Below are 25,240 nucleotides of genomic sequence, written 5' to 3'. Positions count from 1 at the left end.
GAAAGAGACATTAAAAAAATACAATTCCACCAATTTTTATTTATTGTTTTATTACCAGTTTCATATGTATTTTTATATTAAATGTATGATTTCAAATTCTAAATTCAAATAACTTAGTTTTTAATATATAATATAATAATATATACACATATGCCAAAATTAAAAAATAAATAAATAAAAGTGGTTAAAAGGAAAAAAGAGAAGAAGAATTCAGTAGATAACAAAGACTGAAAAAGTTCAGTCAGATTCCCAGGTACTAGGAAAATCTGTAAAAGAAATTTTTAATCTATTGGCAAGGCTTTTTAAAGAATTATAAAGGACCGACAGGTGGTGTGGCAGTTTAGGGCACTGGACTCCCACATGGCCAACTGTGGTTCGAATCCCAGGCCTGGAGGCTTGGTTTCTCACTTTCTCTTTCTCAATCTCTGTCTTTCTCTCCCCCGCCCCATGATCAAAATAAAATAAACAAAGTTAAATAAAATAATTCTTTTAAAAAAAATTACAAAGGAAGATAGGTGAATGTTCTTATTTTTAAAAGTGAAATGCATAATTTGTGAAACTTATAACCCAGTCATTTTGTTATAGTCTCAGTAAAAACTCTAGAATTAGTTCATAAAGAATAGAAAAGACATGGGGCTGGCAGGTGGTGCGGTTAAGGCAATGGACTCCCACATGGCTGACCGCAATTTGCATCTCAGACTTGGCAGCTTGCTTTCTCACTTTCTCTCTCTCTCTCTCTTTCTCTCTCTCATCAAATTAAACAGTAATAATAATAAACTCAATAAAATCATTCTTTATTAAAAGAAAAAAAAAAGACAACTGTGGTCAGTCACCAGAATGCTGTATGGATTCACTAAGAGTCAGAGACTCCAAAATTGCAGCTTGCTTTGTCAAAATTTATATCTAGATTTCAAAAAGGGATTTGATATGAAGTTGCTGAGAAGCTTATGGTAGGTGTAGCAAAACGAAACATTTCATTAAATGGTTGAACGGCTGTACTGGAGAAATGCTAATTAAATCGCCATCATTCTGGGGTGCTCTGTTCCCATCTCCGTCCCTTCTACCTCCCATCTGTACCTTTAATGCAAGTAGCACAGGTTTATCAGATTTCCAAAGGCGTATAGATGGGAAGGATAGCGGAGGTGAAGTGGTAACATCGAGAGCTCGAAAGATTCCTGAAAGTTTGAATGGTATCTGAGCTTAAAAAGATGAAATCTGACAAGAGTTTATATAAAAATCTTCTATTTGGGTCAGAAAGTTCAAATGTATAAATATGCGCAAAACTTAGCAGCAGAACATATGAAAGAATGTTAGGGCTATAATAAACAGCCAAATTTTTAATAAAGTTTAAGAGTATGATGAAAGACTGTGATTTTGAGCTGCATTAATAGAAATATGAAATATAAAATAACAGTGATAGTATTGGTCTGATCATACCTGGAATTTTCTCTTTTTTTGAGAGGTTTTTACTATAGGGCACGTGCACTCGCCAGAAAGACAGAAAGAGACAGAGAGACAGAAAGTAAGAAATCCCCACCCCCCCCCCCCCAGGGGGAATGGCCACTCTGCAATCCCTTCTCCTCCATTCTCCTCTCGGGATCTTGGGCACACACACACATGCACCCAGCATGAGTTTAAGCCACCAGGTCCGGGACTTGAACTGTGGTCGGCTACATGGGAGTTCAGCAACATAGCCATTACGCTGACTACTGGTCCCCATATCTGGAATTTTCTATCCAGCTTGGGATAGACATGTTAAGAGGGATACAAAAAACTGAAAGAGTCACAGAGAGGAAAAAGGCAGAACAGTGGAGGATCTTGAAACCTTGTGTGCAGGCAGAATGGAAGATACCGGGGTAATAGCTAACTCTGAGAGAAAGAGGTCCATGTTCATGGGCTCACAGAATCGTCATCTCACAGAACAGTGGCGTGTTATGTGTGGCGTCATGCAGCAGAACGAGGGGCCGTGGCTGACCCAGCTTCAGTTCAGTCTCAGACAAGGTTTTACTGAAAACTGCTCTATGCTTTGTGGTCTCGCTCTACTTTATGATCCAGGCAGAAATAAGAAAACACAGCCTTACCCTCACAACTCGTGCACACAGTGAAGGTATGAGAGTAAATATTTATGTTGATATTTAAAAAAAAAAAAATGCCTCTAGCAGCATCAACTTCAGGAGGTTGAAGGAGGCAACAGTTGAGCTGTCTGGGAGGATTAGCAGGAGCTTGCCAGGCTGTCAAAGTGGAGAAGGGGAGTCCAACAGAGGGAATGACTTGTGCAGATCCACAAGAGGTAATGACGTGTGCAGATACAAAGGGGGGGGGGGGACGAGGCAAAGCCTTAAAAGCCATGCACAGGGGATTAGACTTTATAGTTGGGAGGGAACCATGGGATGACTTTAAGCAGTAGTCATATGATTAGGTGAGTAAAAGCTCCATGGTCTGATGGTCTTTGAGTCTCAAGACTCTGAGTTGATTAATTCACACATGAATATACTTTGCTCCCCTTTTTCTTTTCCCTTAATCCTCCTGTAGTCATTTGAACAGGCAGAAAGAAGGTGCCTGTTCTGTCCAGTGGTAATCTATTCTCTTGGGATGGTCTCCGGAGCCTCCCGAGATCTAGAATTCAACTCCTCACTGGAAGAAAGTGACGTGTAGCAACCACCACACAAATGCCAGAGTCTAAATCTTTGAGCAAATATGTCAGCGTTCGCTCGGGGGAGAAAAGCCTCTTAGTTAAAATTATTCCATTTTTTTGCTCACTGGGGTGTTTTACAGGAAATGTTTTGCCTTGTTTGCCAGGAGATGGTTGCCAATGTTGTGAAGGGAAATTGGCATGCAGTCCCTTCCAGCTCACTCCGGGATAAAGTAGATGTATTCCTGTGAGTGGCTGCAGAACATCACATCTGCTTTTGCCTTCTAAGGCTTGTCCCCGCAAACCTCTTTAGAATGAGATGGAATATGTCTAAATGAATAGGCAAATAATAGCGGAGGTCAGGCAACATGATGTTAAAATAAGGTGCGAGTCTTGCCACAGAAACGTCTAGCGTTGTGTAAGAGACATACATTCCTCCTGACAGTTCGTCAAATATCTAATCCTGGAATGAAAAGCCACAGAGGTTAGCCCAGCAATCTGTTACAAAATCAGTACATTGCCCAAGATACTGTTTCCCTTAGACTCTGGAGAGTACATTCAGCAAACTTTAAACATACATGTCAGACAAATACAAAAGAAAATCACTAACTCACTTCTTCAATAAATGTACCTGTTCTGAGACCACAGTCAACTCCTTGGAGATGAACACTCATCTTAAAATTATCAGGGCTTATAAAGGGGGCTCAGCTGTGATTCATGAGGCTTAAAAATCTCACTATGAAAGTCATCCTTTGTGTTAAGATATAATGCCTCCAGGAAGCCCCTCTAAAAATTAATACATATTGCCCGTGAGGCCTTATAAAGATACTAGTCCTCACTTGGGCAAACAGATGGCATGGAGGTTGGGGTGGCTGGATCCCACGTGGCCAACTATGCAGTTTGAGTCCTGGACCCTGTGGCTTGAAAAATACACCAGGCAGATCAACAGATGGTGTAATGGCTATGTCACCGGACTCCCATGTATTCCACCATGGTTTGAGTCTCAGACCTGGTGGCTTAAAACTCAAACCGGGTGTGTGTGCATGTGTGCCCAAGATCCTGAGAGGAGAATGGAAGAGAAGAGATTGCGACGTGGCCATGTGCCCCGGGGGAGGGGGGGGTTTCTTGCTTTTTCTCTCTCTGTCTTTCTCTGTCCAGTGAGCACACATGCCCTATGGTAAAAATATCTCTCAAAAAACAAAACAAAACAAAACAAAACCACTGGGACCAGCAGTTAGCATAATGGCTATGTCACTGGACTCCCATGTTGTTGACCACAGTTCAAGTCCTGGCCCCGGTGGCTTAAACTCAAACCGGGCACGTGTGCGTGCATGCCCAAGATCCTGAGAGGAGAATGGAGGAGAAGGGATTGCAGTGTGGCCATCCCCCCGGGGGGTTATTTCTCTCTTTCTGTCTCCCTGTCTTTCTGTCCTGGCAAGCGCTTACACCCTATAGCAAAAACCTCTAAAAAAAACCCAAAAAAACAAAAACACCAGGTGTGTGTGTGTGTGTATGCCCAGAGACCCAAAAGGAGAATGGAGGAGAGAGGATTATGGTGTGGCTATTCCCCCCTTGGAGGGTGGTTTCTCACTTTCTGTCATTCTGTCTCTCTCTCTGATGCTCTCTTGTGAATGCATGTACCCTATTGTAAACTTAAAAGAAAAGAAATATATATATGTGTATATATATTATATATATATATGTATGTATATATAGAAAACCAGTCAAGCCACTAGTGTGAGTGAGTGACTGATGTGAGTGAGTGACTGGTGTGAGTGAGTGACTCGTGTGAGTGACTCGTGTGAGTGACTGGTTTATTAAAAGTGCATGTTTATTGATATTTAGCAAAGCAATGCCCTGAGGGTATGGATGCTAGAAATGATAGATTTTGCAGAAGGGAAGGATACAGGAGTAGTAGACAGTGGACCATTTGTTCAGGGCCAGAGATGCTCGTTAGGCCTCAAGAAAAGGGCTTCAGTTGGGACAAGGGAGACATGCAGACTGTGTGTAGAGACCACGTGCCCCTGTTCTGTGGGAGTGGAGAGGAGTGGAGGATGTGGAGGGATTTACAAACTAGGTCCACCAAACCAATTTCCTTAAGCCTAGTTACCCTCAGAAGTCGTGACACAAAAAGGAAGGGAGGCACTGATATTTTTATTGCGTATACTTTATACATGCCACTAAATGTTTTCCCACTGTGTTCCTGGCATCCAGAACACTGCCTGGCTCATGAGAGAACTCACAAAGATTTTTTATTATTATTATTTTACATACCGTGTCTTCTTTCATTCTTATAGTGACATAAGGCATTTTTATTTCTGACCTACCTCAAAGCACTCTGACTTTCTCAGAACCTCAAATCTGACAAATGACAGAAAGAATTGGCTTAGATCTGAATCCAGCTTTTTCTACCATTGAAGGTTATGCTGTTTCTGCCTTGCTAGAGTTCCAGCATAAGAAAGCAGATGAATTGAAAGCTATACAGTTGGAGGTGGTGGCGGGAGAAAGGCTAATCTCAGCCTCCTTGGCCTCCTCCTTGCCCAGCACAGCAGCATAGCAAAGAATGTTCATGAGGTCCCAGGGCCCTGCACTCTTGCCTTCAGCCTTGCATCCACTGTAATTTGGGAGAGGAGTTCAGGGCATGCTCTCTGTACCATATCCTCATATCCTCAGCCCCTGGCTGCGTCTGTACCAGAACAGGGAATATTAGATTTAAAAAATGAGGTCACAGTGACGCTCCAAGAGATTAAGTCATTGACACATGGTTAATCAGAAAGTCAGTGTAGGGCCAGTGGCCTGGTAATTAAGGTGGCTGGATACCACATGGCCAAGTTCGTGGTGTGAGTCCTGGATCTGACAGGTTGAAAAACATGCTGGACCTATGTGCTTGCAAGCCAAAATCCCAAAAGGAGAATGGAGGAAATAGGGTTGCAGTGTGGCCATTTCTCCAAGAGGTGATTTCTCACTTTCTGTCTGTCTCTCTCTTTTGTCTCTCTTTGGCAAGCATGCATGCTCCGTAACAAAAACTAAAATATAAATAAATATAAAAACAAATAAATACACCCAATCAAAAAAAAAGTTAGTATAGCTGAGAAGTGAATATTGAGTCTTCTGTTTTTATTTTTTTGTTGTAGGGCATGTACGCTCGTTGGAGAGAGAGATAGGGAAAATAAGATATCACCCCCTCCATCATTATCTTTTTATTTATTATTAGTAGTAGTATTAGTATTTATGCATTCAATCACTACACAACATTTAGATTGTAAAGAGACTTTACCCAGCATGATATATACCTCAGTCCAGTCTAGCTGAGAATACTATACACATCATCATCAACAGGTAATAAACCATGATTATCTTTAGGAGTTTGAAAAATGAGGGTCGACCATGCTGTAATCCTTTACTCCTCCATTCTCCTCTTGGGATTTTGGGCACATGTACCCAGCATTATTTTCAAGCCTCCAGGTCCTTCTGAACTTGAACTGCTGTTGGACATGTGAGTGTCCAGCACCTTAACCACCATGCCACCTGCTGGCCCCTTCTTCAACCTTTTAAAAGTATCATTTCCCCCTATAATTTATATGTATAAGCTATGTTTTTTGTGTGTATGTGTGTGTGTATCTGTTTGTGTGTGTGTATCTGTGTGTGTGTATGTATGTATGTATGTTTAAAATAAGAATACTTTTATTTGATTAAGTATAGACTTGGGTCACTTTTGCCTTATGACTAAAACAAACAAACAAAAAACAGTAAGTATAAGATCCAGCAGAAATTAATTTCTTCAAATTGCTTTCCCTGGTTTGTGCCCATGGGTTGTATGTGTATGTGGCTTCTAGTACACCACGGATGCAAACATGAGCTTCTGCTTTTGAAAAATAAATCTCTCTAAAGCTTCTTCAATTTCAGATCAATTTTTAAACAGATGCTAACAGAGTAAATGATTTTAAACTGAACTAACTTAATCTTTAGTTTGGTTTAATAAACAACTTCACTCACTTCATGACTAGATTTAAGGAAGAAGGGTAGTTCTTTGGAAATGTTAATCCCCCAAAGCACAGGCTTGGTTAGAAGACGGTTTGTTGATGTAAACAGAATTTACTTTGCTAAGATGCCACTTAACGTGTTTTTGTTTCTCAAGTGTGATTTCAGAGAGCTCATCTGTGCAAGATAATGGGTGCTTCCTTCCCTCCTGTGCCTGGGAGCTCTTCAGCCTTTTAGAGAATCTCATTTTACTTTTGTTTTTTCTTGATGAAGACAATGAATCCTTAACTAAGGTTAATAACAGAGTGGGAACAGGTTCTGGCCATGTGCCAGACGATCATAAGCAGCAACTCTGAACGGCTTCCCGATATCAACATCTACCAGCTGAAGGTGCTTGACTGCGCCATGGATGCCTGCATCAACCTTGGGCTGTTGGAGGAGGCGTTGTTTTACGGTATTCGGACCATGGAGCCATATAGGTGAGTCCCTGGGAGAGGGCTGAATTCAAGCTTACAATGTCTTTATTTTGGGCAAAGAGCTTACATTGTGAAGTCATTCTGGTTACCATTTTGTAGTGAGCGTTCTCTCTGCTGCTCAGTCATCTTGTAAAACATTGCTTTATTCATTCTTTTGTTCATTCCCTTGTGCATGCATTCATCATTTGTAAAGTTCCTTCTGTGTGTCAGGCAACAGAGACTAATTAGACGCTGTGTCAACGTGGAGTACATGATTAGGCTGTGATGTGGTGCTTGCAGTGACAGGCAAGCGTGGCACTAGAGAGGAGCACGTGGCTCAGACTTAGTTTAGGAGCCTGTGTCATGAGCCTCTGCTGGTCCAGGTGAGCACGAGCAGTGTGGAGCCCTCTGTCAGGCTGACAGTAGTAGTGGTTCGTTCCACTTGTCAGGTGGCATGGTTCCCAGAGTGCTGTCATTTGATTCACTTGTCCTCATAGCCACCTTATGACCCAGTAGAGCAGGGAGATTATTCTCCTCAAAGGGATCATTGAGTCATGTGAAGAAACTATTGGAAATCAGTTGTTTCTTAACTGGCTCAGCTCCTCTAGACCACTAGGTGTCTTACCCCTCTATGTTCTTGTAGCTCAATGGAGTTCTGGGAGGAAGAACTGTGTTAAAAATCTAGTGCTGAGAGTTTGGTGCTGGTAGAAGTGAGGCCCTGATTAGCCATAGACTGAAAACATGCATCTAGAAGTCAAGACTGAAATCTGTCCAAGTGAAAGAGCACAGAGACTTAGGCACTGTGATCTGAGGTCAGCATAGCCCAGTCACCAGCACAGAGCAAGGTCATTGTTGGAAAGGTGCCCTGAAAGTACCTGGGTTTTAGAGGGTGGTAGTTCCTGGAGAAGAGGAGCACCATTCTGGGCAGATACCCAATTCCCTAGCTCTGCAGACCAAGGAATGGTGTCAGCCAAAAGGGGTGAAGCAGAGAGAGAATCAAGGTCTAGACCTGTGCAACATGGGACAGTAGACAGAAGAATGGCTCTGAGTGAAGTAGAGGGTGGGAAAGGGGGCAGAGCTCAAGGTCCTCCCTGTCACCACTTGAGGAAGAGCCTTAGGAGTCAAGTGGAAGGGGAAGTTACCAGGATCAACATACAACCAAAGCCAGAGCTGTCATATTAACTGACAAAGGCAGGAAGCCAGGCCTGGGCCAAAAGCAGGCAGAGAGCAACCTGAAGATGCAAAGGCCCCACCAGCCAGGTGGATGGCAGAGGTCCATAGGACAGCCAGAGGCACCAGTGTGACCCTGAGAGTGTTTGCAGAACTTTGTAGGTGGTTTCTTCCACTGCCTTGTGGGTGAACAGTTTTGGATTCCAGACTGTGAGTCAGCCTTAATCAAACTTATAAGAGATGCCTCAAGGGCTGAGACTGTAGACTTTCCCATGATCAGTGAAATGTCTCTTCAGTATGATGAATCTTGTGGGTTCTCAGAAAATATGAATCAAATAGAAAGAGATAAGGCTTCATTCTCAAAGCCTCAGTGTCGCAAGGAGAGGCAGTTTGGGATGATTGGTATTACCTCTCTGAAATCCTAGGGCTTGGACTCAGGAAACCGCAAGTCTAAGTAAGTGCTTAGACTCTAGCCAGGAGATGCAGACTGAAAAAGTCCTGCTTTCCCCAGGGCTCCCTCAGCAGCCCTGGCCCTACATCCTGGGCTAGCACTTCACTGACTATTCCTGCCCCATCTCCACCTTCCTTTTGACATCCAGCCTGCCCTGCTCAGATCACTCTGGAGCGCAGAGACTTAAATCAATCCACCACTTCCATAAACAAAGCCACACACCCTCAAGGGTACTTGTTTTACGTATGTTTTTTAATCTTTTCTCTGCACTTACCAAGACTAAACCAAAGCACTAATTACTAAGAAATTCATAACATGACTGGCTTAAATTTGTGTCCAAGAGGCCTTTATTGTTAGTGAGTCCAAGTCCATCAGAATAGACTCTATAATGCTTGGGAAACACTTGGTTATATTTCCCTAGTGTTGGGCAGGGCACAATCTCTCTAAATGTGTATGTCCTCTAATCTCACACTGGATGACAAATTGCCAAGCCTCCCTCAGTTTCTCTTCCCTGGACCATGTGAAGCAGTTGCTTTGTAGTATTCTGTATTTGAGGAAATCCAATCTGCATTGATCCACTTCAAATGAGTCTGATGTGAGCCTCTGGCTTTCAAAGTGGTTGTAGAGTAAGAAAGTTAAGAGAAAAGGGAGCAGTGGCTGCTATTCTGTTTCTCTCTCTCTCTCTCTCTCTCTCTCTCTCTCTCTCTCTCTCTCTCTCTCAATGGCTAAAGCCTAGGCAAAAGTGAAAATAAGGAACATTCACAAATGGGCCAGATGTCCTGCAAGACCTTTTATAACCTTAAAATATGAGGTTGGGGTATGGAAATCGGCTGTGGTTTCGTCCCTCATGTGCGCAGGAGAGAATCCACACTCTGCTGTCAGCAGAAGCGGTGGCTGCTATTTTGTTTCTCTCTCTCTCTCTCTCTCTCTCTCTCTCTCTCTCTCTCTCTCTCTCTCAATGGCTAAAGCCTAGGCAAAAGTGAAAATAAGGAACATTCACAAATGGGCCAGATGTCCTGCAAGACCTTTTATAACCTTAAAATATGAGGTTGGGGTATGGAAATCGGCTGTGGTTTCGTCCCTCATGTGCGCAGGAGAGAATCCACACTCTGCTGTCAGCCACCTGCATGACCTCCATGCAGATGCTGGAGGTGGACTTTTTACTCACCTTTAGCCAAGGACACGGACACTTAGCTAGGCATGAGTTACCAAGAGGTGAGCGGATTGCCATCTGCAGTAACGGTTGGACAATATTAATACACTGTCCGCAGCGAGTAGATTGAGGTCAAGTCTCTAGTGATGATTTTGTCACTCTTGACCTTGGCCAAATTTTTACTGCTGACCTTAGAGCAGAAAATGTCCACATTCCATTTTAATCCAAATCACCACCTTCAAGTCCCTTCTTGCTACTCTGTCACTTATTTCTGTTCAATACATTTTACTCAGTTTTTATGATACAACTCAATATGATATGTGTTACGATTCATAAGGCAAGTTGGAAATAATTCACCTACAACAAAATGTACATTCTTTAGTGTTAGCTTATAATATGTCTTCTGACACTATCTCTGTGTCCACAGTAACATATGCAAGGTCATCTATCCCTGAGCATTATAAACATTATGCAGTATGAAGTGTATGAAGGTATTTCATAACATTTTATTAAAAAGTTCATGCTAGGAGCCAGCAGATGGTTGGAAAAAAAAAGTAAAATTAAATAAAAATTTACTTTTAAAGTTTACTTCAGTCAAATCTTAACCATAAGATGAGTTAGTTCCACAACTTAGCTTGCCCTGTGGTAGTTTAGAACCTGGAGTGTGTTATCCTTGAAAAGATGGTGTTGCAGATCGTAGTGAGTGACCCAGACTAGCCCATGAAAGGCTACAGGGCTGATAATATCACTAATGTATGCTATGAATTTGCAAAGAGAGAAATACAAAAAATGAAACTGAATACAAATTATTTTTAAGTTTTATACTATGTCAACTACTAATTAAAGTTTATTTTTCAGAACCAGTGAATGGTAAGGAGATATAGAGGCTTTTTAATGCTTTAAAGGAGACTTTTAGTACATTCACACATGACCTGTAACATAACTTTTGTTGTACTAAAGTATATACTTCCAGGAAAGGACATTTTCAAAAAGACAGGTAAAAATCACCCTCACTCCTAAAGATAACTGTGGCTAGAAGTTTCTTTCCTGAAGACTCTATTGAACAGTCAGCGTGAATATGAAGGGACTTCAGAAAGTTCACAAAGAAATGGAATTGAAGTGTGAGCTTATATGGATGCCAAAAAAAAAAAGTGTTTTCCATAATGAGCATTTCCATGATATTTCGAAGACCTGTGGCTCAAGTCCCAGATGACTCAATCTTAGCATGATATCAGAGAGAGAATTGAAAGTAATCGACTAATCCCAATATTTGCCAAGACCTCTCAAAAAACATAAACAAGGGTTCTGATTGTAATAATTCCAGTGTTTCCTTAAGGTCCCCAATGCCCATTGACTTTACTCTCTGTTCCCAGCTGCTCTCACACCTTTTCCCTCAACACTTTTCCTCTCAAGGCAGTTCAATGGGCTCTTCCATTTTCTCCTCCTTTTCTTTCATCTGTCTTCTTGTCTTTGTTAGGGAAAAACTCGGTCCCCCAATCTGTTAAACATGCCCAATGAGGTGCAAGTGAGGAGTGGGGATGAGCAGAAGAAAAGGAGGAAGAAGAGTCAGTTTGTGGCCTGGTGGTTAAGGTGACTAGATTCCACATGGCCTAAGGTACTATGCAGTTCGAATCCCGAATCCAGCAGCTTGAAAAACATGCTGGCCATGTGTGCATGCCCAAGATCATAAAAGTAAGGAGAAGTGGAGGAGAAGGGATTGCAGTGTGATCAACTTCTGGCAAAAGTTGAAAGAAATAAAAAAAAGAAAAGATTGGGGAGCCAAAAATTCTTCTTAGTGGACGGAGAAAAAGAAAAATGAGATCATTCTCTAACCCTTGTTCTATAAGTTGCATTTTTTTCGCTTTACAGTAGAGTATAGGCATCTGTGTAGATCAGCACTTGAATATCTACCTCATCTTTTTAAACAAATATTGGGTCATCAGGAAAGTCATGACGCATTTTTGCATAGAAAAACACGTCATGACTTTCCTGATGACCTAGTACATAGTGTTTCATCTTGAGAATGTATCATAACTTCTAGATCAGTCCTGTTGTTTCCCTTTATGTTCACTATGTCAGATGTGCTGTGATTAACATCCAGGTACTTGTATTTTTGTGTGCCATTGTGACCAACTCCATAGGAAAAATCAAATTTATTCCTTTTAAATTTGAATAAATGTCATCAAATTATGCTTCCCACCTACCAAAGTGTCACTATAAACTCAAAGGAATCTAAGAATGGATGACACTGATTTTCATTAGATCTGATCTAAATTAATTTGCAAATGTATAAAAGCCTCCTTTTCCTCTATCAAAGCCCGCATTGTAGGGTGAGATTCGTTGGTATTGATTTTGTCATCTATAAGTAGTAGTAATTTGTTTTTTAGTTTTTTGGTTTTGGTGGCAAGAATGAAATTTTTGTGAGTTGCCCAGGAAAGAGGTGGGAGAACAAGCGTGATGAAGAGACTTCATCGTGAGTGCATATGGAATTGCGCCGGGAGGGATATGAAGCTCCTTAAGGACAAGAAATCTGATAAGAGTATGATTTTAGCTCAGATAATTTTCTGTACTTTGTTGTCAGAAAAAAAAAAAAAAGCATTGGCATAGGTTAGTGAGGAAAGAGGAAGCGAAATGCAACTAGTAGTTTGTGTACATGACGTCTTTCTAAGTCAGGTGTTGTAACTCAGAGATAGCCAAAAATTGTATAGTTCCTCCATCAGTTTCCATTTTGCCAGTAATTTTTACACTTTTTCATTAGAAGCTTTGGCAGATATATTGGTAAAATACTGATGTAAAGATTTATCACAGCAGTACCTTCTACTACTACTACTGTTCTCAAGCTGACTTTTCTTCTGAAGACGCACAACTGCTCTTTGCTAGGTTGTTGTCAGTCAATGTGACGTTTGAGTACAGAAACCAGCAGAACTTACCAGTTGCACGTTATGGTGGGCGTACCCCCATGTGCGATGAAGACCAACACTCACCCCAGCCTGCTTTTGTGGGCTCCTCATCTCACGTCTTGCACAGATGTTATTAGGCCATGCTCTGAAGATCTCTCAATGTCAGTGTATCTGTCAGTGTAGCTCAGTCGTACAGAGCAGGCAACGACTCTGGCTGTTGAATGTAGAATTTCCTAAGCCATGCTTACAGAGTAGGACCTAGATCAAAGCCAGTTCTCTACCCACGAAGGAAACGAGTATCTGAACTTCATCCAGCATTCTTTTCACTTACATTGTTTGCCATTTATCTTCTGTGGTGAGGTTTACAGAATTATTTCAACCAATAAATGAACAAATGTTTTCTTCTCTGCTTACTGCTGTAGATGGTAATCCTTTAGCCACTTAATCATTTTTTTTCCACACTATAGTTTTCAATTAAAGTATCTTTAGTGGCAGAACCTCTGTATGACATTTTGAGCTATGTGTGTGCATGTGTGTATATGTGTGTGAAATACTCAGATTCCTGGCACATCTAATCAGGGCCTCTTCCTGTTTGCCATCAATTCCACTGAACAAGTGTTTTATATTCTGACCCAGCTCTAGGTGACAGCAGGCAGACTTGGGTGATCCAGAATCTCTACAAACCAAGCTTTGGTCTAACTTGCCTACTTTCTATCTGTCTTAAGGACCAAACAAAATGACTGGATGCTGCTGTTTTACGTATAGGCCCTCTTGGGGAAGGCTCAGTGGCCCACACATTGGTTGCAACATGTTGTACCTGGCAGAATGTGTATAAAGCCTGTGCTTTATGTCACCTCCTTGCCACACAACTTCGTAGTATTATCTCTCCTGGCTACTGGAGGCATCTTTGAAGCATCATTCAGAGGACCTTGCCTTCTGGCTCTCTCTGATTTTTATTGCCAAATCCTCTACAGAACTTTATTCTACCAAATCCCCGTGTGCCGGGAGTGCTAGATAAATTCAAGGGGACTGTTAAATGTTTATGGGTGAATGGAATTAAAGTATTTTATTTCAGAATTTATTTTGGCAAAAAAGTTTTGAAACCCATGCATAATTTTCTTATAGTAGGTGATTTACAAGAACTTTTTGAAGAACCCTCATAAATTGGGTTGTTAGAAAAAAATCATGATGCATTTTTTGCTATGCAAAAATTTCTGACAACCTAATGTAATCTACAGTCACTTTCTTCTGAGACAAGAATATGGAGAAGCTGCTTGTTCCTTTCTCTCACTCCCTTAAGAGTTCTGCTGTGCAATTGTCCACCAGTCCCCAGTCTCTGTGCTGCTTCTGTGTCAATACTAGCTGGTGTGGACCTTTGGGAAATCAGGTCTCTGTAGGAATTGGTCATGTCCGTGTCTGAGAAGTAGAAAATAGCCTGCAGAAGTGCCTTTGTCAGTAGGAGATGAGTGCCGAGTGCCTGTCCGTCTTCCACACTCAATGCGTAGCCCACTGTGTGGCCTCCTGGATGCATAAGATCATGGTTGGTTTGAATGGGAACATCTCAACTCCTGGTTCAGGCACTTGCTTTTTCAACAACAAAAATTTATTTAGACCTACTATGCGCACTGTGTATATAAATAGTGGTAATCAAAACAGACTAAGTCTTGGTTTTGGTGGAATTTACAGATAGTCCTAAAAGCCAACAAAGTATCACTTTTAGGCCTTTACAGAAAACCAGGCATTCAAGAGCCTAAGGAGGAATTCTTGGACCAGCTGTGGTGTGGCTAGCAATTGACAGTTTTAGTGATACTGCAGTAGGCGTCTCTTCAGTGGATCAAGAACTTACCTCTTAGGGCTCACTGATTATACAGGAATTGGTGCCTCTGGTTGCCTAAAGTCTTCCCTGTAGCATTCCTAGAGCTAACCATGCCCATTTAGCTCTACCCTGTCATACTCTGGCTCAACCTGGCTACATTGGTTTGCTCAGGCTGCTGTAGCGAAATGCCACAGTCTGGATGGCTTACACAATAAGCATTTATGTTCCCACAGTTCTGGAGGCTAGAATTGTGAGAACATATATGAGCAAGGTTGGTTTCTTCTGAGCATTGTCTTCTTGGCTTGCAGGCAGTCACCTTCTTGCTATGTCCTCACATGGTCTTCACTCAGGTATATGCATCTTTCTGTGTGGACAAATTTTCTCCTCCTATAAGAAGACTTGTGAAATCGGAGCAGGCAGTATCAGCCTCATCTTAATTCTATAAAGGCCCAACTACAGTCACATTTTGAGGTATGGGGGGTTAGAGCATCGATATATGATTGGGGAAGGAGTGACAGTTCAACTCATGACCCTGGTTGTATCCAACCCAACCACTGCCTCCTGATTTTCTATTCCTGGAGAATACCAACCCCAAGGACTGCTCCCTTGCCCCTATTTTTCATGAGTTTAATCCAGTGGAAATAAGTTGTCCAGTTTAGAAACATGATTTCTTGCTTTCAGGACTTCCACTCAAGCTCAGGAGCTCTAGGGATACCCAGCAGCTAGTGTCAGCATGTTTAGGCCTCTAGGAAAGACTGGGGTAAACCTGGAACCTGCTCACCACCAATCTGGTGGGTACTGTTGACCTTCTCTGACAAGCCAGCATTCCACGGAACACTGATGGGACAAAGGAAGCACTTGACATGGCTTTGCATATGTGGTTATTTTGGTACAACCTTAAGATCAAATCTTTCAATTCTCAACTACCTTTATAATAAAATTATATCTAAAACAGAGGTTCTGTCCTGACAGATAATCTACCTAAAACATTTTCAGGTTCTTCAGCCCCATTTACAACTAGTGAGATGGCTAAGTATAAATAAAAGCTGTACACTTGTGTGCACTGGCATTTCTGAGTGCCCTGGGACACGTGGAGAAGTGCCAATAAACCTATAGGATTAAGTTAGGAGGCTGTGCATTTGGCCAGCATGGTCTGTGGCAACAGGATACTACTTGCATTTTACAATTCAGCCCCTCCTTTGCCTTCTGTTTTATCCTTACCTGAGGCAGGGATACCAGTTCTTCCTTTCTCCAAAACCCACAGCCATGCATCAACCCTATCCATCCCCACAGTCTTCTTTGGCTTTTGAATCCCTGAGCTAGGCCAGGACCTAGGAAGTGCATAATTTTTCTCTGTCATCATCAGACAGTGAGCAGCAGAGTTTCTAATTTCTAATCAGGATTAATAATTCCATATTATTGACTTCTTATATTAAACTCCCACCAGACCAAGAACTAGACCAGGATCCCCGTGGCTAGAGGCATCCCCTTCTAACTGCAGCGTATCCATGGGATATAGTTACCCTGGTACACATAATAATACTGTCCAAATAGTGGTATTGGAATCTCCCATCCACACCACTTCTATCTATCTGACAGGAAAATTAAGTTCTGTCTCTACGGACTGTCTAGCCACCCAAATGCTAGCTTTGGCTGCTTGCTTGCTTTTGTTTTGAAAAGCATTGTTAAAGACCCCTCCAAATTCATATTCACTTATATACCATGAAGTACATGAGCAGAGGTGTAAGGGCTGGTAAGAACAACACTGATCTGCACTGGGGTTTAGAGTGGTTGCCTAAGTGGCTATGCCAGTCCATTCAACTCCTGTTCATAATCATTACTGCCCTCTGCATACCTACAAAGTGGAATGTGGGCATCTTAAAACCTTTATTTTGGAGCAGCGTTTAAAATATCCTTACAATTCCACTTTCCTTCATTTGTCCTCACTAAATACTACTCCTTCTAACCCTCCATGTAACCTCCTTCAATGCTTAGACTCCCGGTCTTGGGCCATGTTATAAGAAGATATAGGATTCGCTGTGACAGCTTGACTCATTCTGGCAGTTAAGTCTAGTTAGAAAGGTTCAGATCAGGAGCAGAGCCACTAATCTGCCTTAGATTCGTTTTTTTTTTTTTTTTTTTTTTGGAGGGGGTTTTTCTTTAGGGCCCATGTTCTTCCCCTAGAGGGCTTGTGCGCTCACCAGACAGAGACAGAGAGAGACATAGAGACAGAAAGCGAGAAATCACCCCCCAGGGGGGATGGTCACGCCACAATCCCATCTCCTCCATTCTCCTCTCGGGATCTTGGGCACGCACGCACACGCGCCCAGCGTGAGCTCTAAGCCACCGGGTCTGGGACGCGAACCGCGGTCGACTACGTGGGAGTCCAGCGACATAGCCATTACGCTAACTGCTGGTTCCCTTTTTATTTTTTTTTTAAATATGTTTCTTAACTTTTTTTTTTTGAGAGGTTTTTGCCATTGGTCGTGCGCTCGCCAGAAAGACAGAGAGACAGAGACAGAGAGACAGAAAGCGAGAAATCACCCCCCCAGGGGGAATGACCACACCGCAATCCCTTCTCCTCCATTCTCCTCTTGGGATCTTGGGCACGCACGCACACGTGCCCAGCATGAGTTTTAAGCCACCGGGTCTGGGACTCGAACTGTGGTCGACTACATGGGAGTCCAATGACATAGCCATTATGCTAACTGCTGGTCCCTCTGCCTTAGATTCCTAATAACTCTCTAATGAAAGTGCTTTCCTAACCTTGAGGGTCCCCAGCACTGCACCCCTCAGGGTCTAAGGAAGACAGGCTTCCTACCTATTGCTTTCAACCAGTCTACAGGTACTCTTGGTCTATACGAGGTTTCCTGTTTTTGAACCCTTTTGCTTCAGATTTTGATTCCAGGTTCTGTCTTCAGAGTCCAGGTGTTTTCCTGTCTGACTTGTCCTCTTTGGCAGCCTCTCAGTCTGCCTCCTATATTTTTCTCTCTGTTCACTGTCTATATTGCAGACCCTCTTTTGTTGACCATCCCTTCCTGGGACATGGGTATCCAGTTCCTTTTTGCCCACAAATCCCACAGCTATGGACCAACTCCATGCATTCACAACCTCTCTTGGCCCTTTTTTAATTATTTAAATTATTATACTATTTTAATGGTATAGCCACTCTGGAAACCAATGTGACCTTTACTTTTTTTCTTTCTTTTTTTACATTTATTTGTTTCTTCTATGACTGAGAGAGACAGAGAGCACCCCAAACAAAGTCCTGAGACCATTATCTACCCCAAGCTTCAACCAGCCCCAGATCATGGGCACACTTGTACCCATCATACTCAGGGAGAGCTTCCGTTATAAAGCCGGAACCTTTCACATGAATCTGCCTATCAGAGTGTCATGTTTTACTGCTGTACTACCATCCAGCTGGAGACAGGAAATACTTTTTCTCTATTGCATTTGCCTGAGTCCCATTATAAACAGCCTCTCTGTGAAGTAAGACTGAAGCCACACTCCACTTCTGGGGCTAGGGTACCTGCACAGGGATGCCCTGTATTCACCAGTGTACATGAGCAATGCATATACTCTGAGAAATCTCTGGTCTTCCTATTTATGAAAGCATTTCCAAAATAAATATGTTTCCATCACTGAGCAAGTTGACTTCCCTGACAGAAAATCTTCAATTTCTTATTACAACAAATTGTACCCTAAGCAGCAGGATAGCCAATCCTAGGGAATCTTTTGGGATGCATTGAATTTCTCCTGTTGAATCAATCTCTTGCTTGGCTGCCCCTGCAGCTACAAAACTGCTATCTTTTTTCCTTCTCTCTCCTCTTGGAAGAGAAAGTAGGGGGGAAATATTGTATTTCCTCCTTCAGGGAGCCAACAGAAAATCAAGGAGGCTGAGAAATACAAAACGATGGCTGTAACTTTGGAAGGCTCAAAAAGAATTGATTAAAACCCATTTTAACCTCATGGAAAGTATATGTTATGATTTTTTAAAAAACCGTGATCAGCTATTTGCATGCTATTTGTGTATTTTGAGCAAAGTCCATACTGAGTTTTCAGACATTCTCTAAGGATAGATGAACGAACCTTCGATTACATTGTACAAGTAAGACTGATTTTCAAACCTCATAAATTTGACCCATTTAAAGAGAGTGGTAACAGTATTTGTAAAGAACAGTACGTGGTCTTGGAAATAAATGAGAAATGGGGTGTAAACAGCACACAAAATTACAGCTCCCAGTTTCTGAGATAGCCAAGTTTCTCTGAGCAAGAAAAATTTTCTGTTAGTAGTATAAATCTCTTGAGCTGGAGAGGTGCTGATTAGAAGAATGTGTCCTAGTCTTATTTTTAAATATATTCCGGAGAAGGCACCCAGCCAGGTCCTGGGAAACTGGAGCAGCAAGTGCGGAGCAGCAAGTGCGGAGCAGACGTAGCCCTTGAACAGGAGGGCGTAGATGCTCCCGGAGCAGTGACTAGGAGTGACGTGCCCCACTCCACAAAGACTGAAACAGACAATGGAGATGACTCTGCTGTGTAAAAGACACCAATCATGCTAACACTGCCCTTCAGAATAAAAGAGGTACAAATCTGCTCTCATTTGTAATGAGGAATATCACTGTGAAGTCCTCCCAAAGTAAGATAAATCAGGTTCAACAGTCGTAAAAGCATCTGCTAGCTATTTATTAGCATCAGCTTTCCAGGAGAGGTGAAAGGACTTTAAGAACTCTCCTATACCTTTCAACTCTCTTAAACTGAGAAGTAATTGCTGTTATTTATGAAGAGCCTACTGTGGATCATGCAATTTACTCATCCTAATCCTCGCAGCTACTGGGAGGTGGGAGTTAGACTGTCCCGTCTTCTACAGTAGGAGACTGAGGCAGGACCTCAATGGGACTTACTCACTTTATGGCAGAGCAAGGTTCAAACTCAGGCCTCACATACATTATCTTATCTGGGGCATGGAAGTTAAGGCGGATAGATCCCACATGACTGACTGTGCAGTTTGAGTCCTAGACTTGGTGGCTTGAAAACCACACCGGCGGTGTGTGCACACACCCAAAATCCTGAGAGGAGAATGGAGGCAAAGGATTACAGTATGGCCATCCTCCTGGGGGGATGATTTCTCATGTTCTCTTTCTGTCTCTCTTTGGCAAGCGCATGCCCCTATAAAGAAAAACTAAACAAAAGCCCCAAACCAAAAACATCTGGGTCATTTGGAACGGAGATTTTCTTGGTTATCGAGGTCTAGATTGTTAGAATGCAGCAGGCCGTTCCACCACACCGAGCTGTCTTCCCACCGCATACATCGACAACTCTGTTCACTACAAGCGACAGAAATCCAAGTCAGAGTGCCTGCATGCAGAAGGGAGTTTGCTGCCCACTCACCGGCACAGCCAGGAATGGGTATGATGTGACAGAGTTCAGGGATGCAGGGTCCAGGCCATCAGCGTGATATCTCTCTTCGAAGAAGTTTATAATGGCATGCCTCAATGCTCCTTTTTTTTTTTTTGATCCTAAGTCAACATTTCTATCAATAACTTAATGAAATGAGTGCATATAAGTTAGTTATATTAAATTAGCAAGGATTTATAATCTGAGGATAACTAATACTTTGGGGGATTGAACCAAACTTCAAGATTATCTCCTTTATTAGAAACGTTTGGTCAGTATCACACATGAGCAGGGAGACGTGGACCAGTGCTTCTATTTTATGTATTATGAAAGATGAAAGATGGCTGTCCTTTGTTGTTTATGACTAAGAAAACTTGTGGCCCTAGGAGCAATAGGCTGTTAAGTTTCTTTTTTTTTTTTTAGAGAGAGAGATTTTTGCCATAGAGCACGTATTCTCACCAGAGAGCCTCAGAAAGCAAGAGATCACCTCCCAGAGGAGATGGCCATGACACATTCCCTTCTTCTCCATTCCCTCTTAAGATTTTGGGCACATACACACATATGCCCAGCCTGAGTTTTAAGCTGCCAGATCTGGGACTTGAATTGTGGTCGACTACGTGGGAGTCCAGTGACATAACCATCATTTTTTGGGTCCCAAACCTTTTAAGTTTCTTGAGACCACAGAGAGAATGGGGAACCAAACCAAGGAAGTAGAGGAGGGGAAACGAAGAGGGGAAAATCAGATCCTGGTTACATTGCTCAAGCATTGCCTAAAACCAGATTTACCCTGGTACTGTTGAGTTCTGTAAGCACTGACATTACTGGCTGATAAATTTTATTTTTCTGTCAACCAGTTTGGATTGGATTTCTTGGTTCATATAACACAGAGAATCCTAACTGGGGCTTGCTGCAGTAGCACAGTAGTAATGTAATGCTCCGTAATGCTGAGCCTTATGGGAAGGGCCCAGGTATGCAACCTGAGGCTTCCCTGTGCACTCCAGGCACGTCCATGTGTGTTCAAGATCCTTGCTGGCTGAGGACAGGTTCACAGCATGCAGATCTGTTGGGGGTACCTCCCTCCTTCTTCTCTCATGGAAGAATATACATAAATAAACTTTTTTTAAAAAAAATTCACAACTTATATATGGGGGGGCACAGGGAAATCACTGCAATGCAAGAAAGCTAATATAACCTTAGACTATATTATTTTAAGTCTAAGGTCAAATGACATCAAAGGATTGACTACATCATCCATCACACTGTGTCTAGAGTTTCTGGCTGAGAATTTTGTAGCCATATTATATAAGAAATGGCTGATGAAAGTTGGAGATATTTCATCACAAGTTTAAAAGATTCTACAAAGGAGAGACCAGCTATGAATTTCCGAACAGTTAAGAAGGGAGCAGAGTCTTCCTCATAGCTAGAGGAGGAGAAATGTGGATCTGTGACGTGGAATTAAAGGAGGACACATTTCATGCCAGAACATTTGGTAACAAGCCCACTGTCCATTCATATAAATTTATTTTTGTGCAAAATAATTTTGAAATTCATGCAGTTTTTTGTAATACGTATTTTCCATGAGCTTTATAAAGACCCTTGTATGTGTCTGAGAAAGAGAAACATTTCTAATTAGTGGTTGGTTTTTGTTTCATGTTCATTGAAATGGTTGTTAATTTCTAGAAAGCAGATTTTATATATATTTTTTAAATCTAAATTTCCAGATTGGGGAATCAACAGATCAGTACTGTGAATTCTCACGCCTGTGCAAGACAGCAGCTGTCTCTGAACCTGGGATGTGTTCTGTTAGTTTTTACCCAAGTCTCCACCACTTCCACTCCAGGCCTGTCTCATTCATCCAAATCCTGTCAACTGTGGTGGGCTTGTTAGTGTGTGATCCCTGTATTAAATGTTGCTTTCTTCCCTACCAACACCCAGCAGGTTATTCTTATTGGCCCTGGGGGTGTGCGGAGGGAGGTGGGAAGTATTAGGACACAGACGCATTCTGCTTAAGGCCTTTGTAGTCTCAAAGAACAGGGGAGGGAAAGAAAGGAAGCACATACTTTACTCCCACTCTTGTTTTCTTTGAAAGCATCATGTTTTTATTTTAAAAATAAAATGTGGAGGGACCAGCAGCTACTGTAATGGCTATGTCGCTGGACTCCCATATAGTCAACCGTGGTTCGAATCTTGGACACCGGTTCAAATCCTGGACCCCGGTTCAAATCCTGGACCCGGTGGCTTAAACTCAACGCCAGGTGCGTATGCGTGCGTGCATGCCCAAGACCCCGAGAGGAGAATGGAGGAGAAGGGATTGCGGCGTGGTCATCTCCCCTGGGTGGGGGAGATGATTTCTCGCTTTCTGTCTCTCTGTCTTTCCAGTGAGCGCATGCACCCTACAGCAAAAACTTCTCCAAAGATAAATAAATAAATAAATAAAATGTGGAACTATTTACTACTAGAGATGGAGAAATAGAATACAGAGCCTACAGATATATAGAAATAGAACAACTGGGTCAAAGTTGAGTATTTTTTCCCATTAGTTCCCTAATATGAAGCCTGCTGTTCTCCAGGCCTGTACTGCCAACACCTGACTGCTGCTCCGGGTAGTGGTTTCCGAAGTCTGTGCAGTTTGCATAGTTGTCCTCTTGAAACAAACAGAGGATTCTGGTCAAATGAGTTTGGGGAAGACTAGGTTAAATAAGATGATTTTGGGTCAGTTTCCTGAAAACAGTTACTGAGAGCCAATTTATCAAAAGCCAGTTCACTGTTCACCAAGTCCATGAATAACCCATTTACTGGATATGCCAGATTTACCAAGTGTGATTTTTCAGCTTTGCCAGAAATGTTTGATCTGGATCACTGAAACCAATATTGACTAAACTAACATTGAGATGCTTCCCGAGATACAGGTACATTTTTAAACTCCCCAAACTACGGGAAGGCTGGCAAAACAGGATTCAGCTTTATTTTCAGAATTCCTATTTGAAATAAAATTTTCTAAAGGCTTGGCATTTCATATATGACAGGATTGTTTCAACTCTGATTTCTGTCATATACTTTGAGAACATCATTTTCTTTTTTAAAGTACTTTAAAATGTTCTTTCATCAATTTCTAAATAGCTTATTAACCTTAATTTTGTATTTCTATCAATTTAGAATTTAAGCTAGATTTAAATTAATTTAAAATTCAGATATCCTTGGGATGCTTTTGAATTTATATTTAATTTAAATGTTTAATTGCAAGAACTACAAAATCAGACTGATAAGCCATTGACAGAATTAAGGGAAAGAAAAATTTTAAATGTTTTAAATTTTAAAGAGAGTGATATTCAGAAATGTTTAGAAGAAACTCAGGGCAACCCAAACAATCTCATTTGTGGAAAGTTGTCCATTTATAGTCACTTATGCTCAACTCACTTTTTAGATGTTTAATATTATTTTACTATTTGCACATTTATGTCAAAACTGTTCTCAAAAATATTTATTTATTTATTTATTTATTTATTTATTTATTTAATTTGACCAGAGAGGGACAGAGTGAGAGAGAGAGATGGAAAGTGAGAAAGCAAGTTGTCAGGTCTGGGACTCAAACCACGGTTGACCATGTGGGAGTCCAGTGCCCTTATCCACCACGCCATCTGCTGGCACCCAAAACTTTAAAGCAATCTTTCTACTAGTCTTACATCTTGGAGGGAAAAGGAAGTTGATAAATTTACTAAAATCAGCAAATTCATCACATTGATCTTTCAGTGAATTAGTCTGTTTTTAAATAAAGCTAAACAAGTTTCTTTTCTATTGAACTCCTTGGAGTTTTTAATAAACTAAAAGCTGAATTCCTAACAGAGACAGTTAAAACAAGATAGCATTTCTCAAACTTAAATAACTGTAAACCTCATGATCCATGAAAGATTTTCATGCAATATGCTTAGGGAGTACTCCAGAGACAGGGGCTGGGTTCTCATTGGTGTGTTTGGGCTTTGTATTTAAAAGTCCCATTAAGGGGACCAGCAGATGGGATGGTGGTTAAGGCACTGGACTCCCACATGACCTACCACCATTTGAGTCCCAGACTCAGTGGCTTAAAAATATCACACCAGGAGCGTGTGTGCACATGCCCAAAATTCGGAGAGGAATGAAGGAGAAGGAATTGTAGCATAGCCATCCCCCAAGGGGGATGATTTCTCACTTTCCCTCTCTCTGTCTCTGTTTTTCTCTGGTGAGCACACATGTCTTATGGCAAAAACCTAAAGAAAAACATTTTTTAACCTTATATTTTATCTAAAATATAAAAAACCAAGGGGCTCCTGCTTTCCCTCCTCCCCATGTGCAGTGTTGCTTCTTAACAGCAACTTGTTTTTTAAGACATTTCAATAATTCCAATACTTAGTTTTATATCTCTAAATAATATTTTTAGACTTGGGTTTCTCGTGTATCAACTAAAGAAGTTAACTATTCCTACCTATGAATGAAGATCGAAGTCATACTATCCTCTATTCTCTATCCCTCGTCTTCATTTAATTAAAAAAAATAATAGTAATGATGACTGCTTACTGTTTTTATTGGCTACCTGTGTGAGCTCATACAACATACTGAAACGTGTATTCCTTGTCTTAAGCGATTTTAGGAATATCTTATGGTTTCCCACAATGTTAGATGGAGATTCTGTACTTAGGTTCTTAAGGGAGACTTAGAATATGAAATTCCCAATTCAAAATCATTTTCAATGACAGTTTTAAAAGCCAATTTCACTGTCTTCTCAGATCCATTGTTTCTGATGTGAATTGGATTGGGGATCCTTTGTCAATCACTCATTTTATCTTTCTTTAAACCTTTAGACTCTGTTCTTCTTTTCCATGTTCTGAAAGTTCACATTAATTGCCTTTCCTTATTCACACCAGACTCAATTCATGTTATTGGGGGTTTCTTTTGCTCTGGAAAAAAAAAATTGCATTTTTTTCTTTTAAATTTTATTTTCTCCATTCTTTCATTCTGAAAGTTCTGGCTGCCAGATGTTAAACTTCTGTTTCTAATGTCTAGGCTTTTGCCTTATGCCCTGAGAGTTAACCAGAACTTTATTTTCCAGACCTGTAATTGAATTTTTATATTTTAACAGACTTACTTCTTTTAGATTTAAAAGAATCCTTTCTTGTTCTAGAATTATTCCTTTTCTAAGCTTCCTATTCTTTTTGGATGTACCATCTTGACTCTAAGAATGATTTCTTTAAAAATTCTTTGCTAGAGACCAGCAGATGACGTATTGGTTACATCGCTGGACTCCCATGTAG

The 25,240-nt window shown here is 41.3% G+C and overlaps 1 protein-coding gene across 1 annotated transcript in view; it reads left to right on the top strand.

Moving 5' to 3' along the window:
* SMYD3 (SET and MYND domain containing 3) overlaps positions 1–25,240 on the top strand; it is an 822,936-nt gene that overhangs the window by 687,640 nt on the left and 110,056 nt on the right. The window contains exon 10 of the mRNA XM_006157236.2: positions 6,918–7,092. Within this exon, the coding sequence (XP_006157298.1) occupies positions 6,918–7,092 (175 nt within the window). The remainder of the gene's footprint in view (positions 1–6,917; positions 7,093–25,240) is intronic.

The sequence above is a fragment of the Tupaia chinensis genome, unplaced genomic scaffold (assembly GCF_000334495.1).
Source record: "Tupaia chinensis unplaced genomic scaffold, TupChi_1.0 Scaffold000532_1, whole genome shotgun sequence".
NCBI classification, from domain to species: Eukaryota; Metazoa; Chordata; class Mammalia; order Scandentia; family Tupaiidae; genus Tupaia; species Tupaia belangeri.
This window is presented reverse-complemented; position numbering and strand designations above follow the sequence as displayed.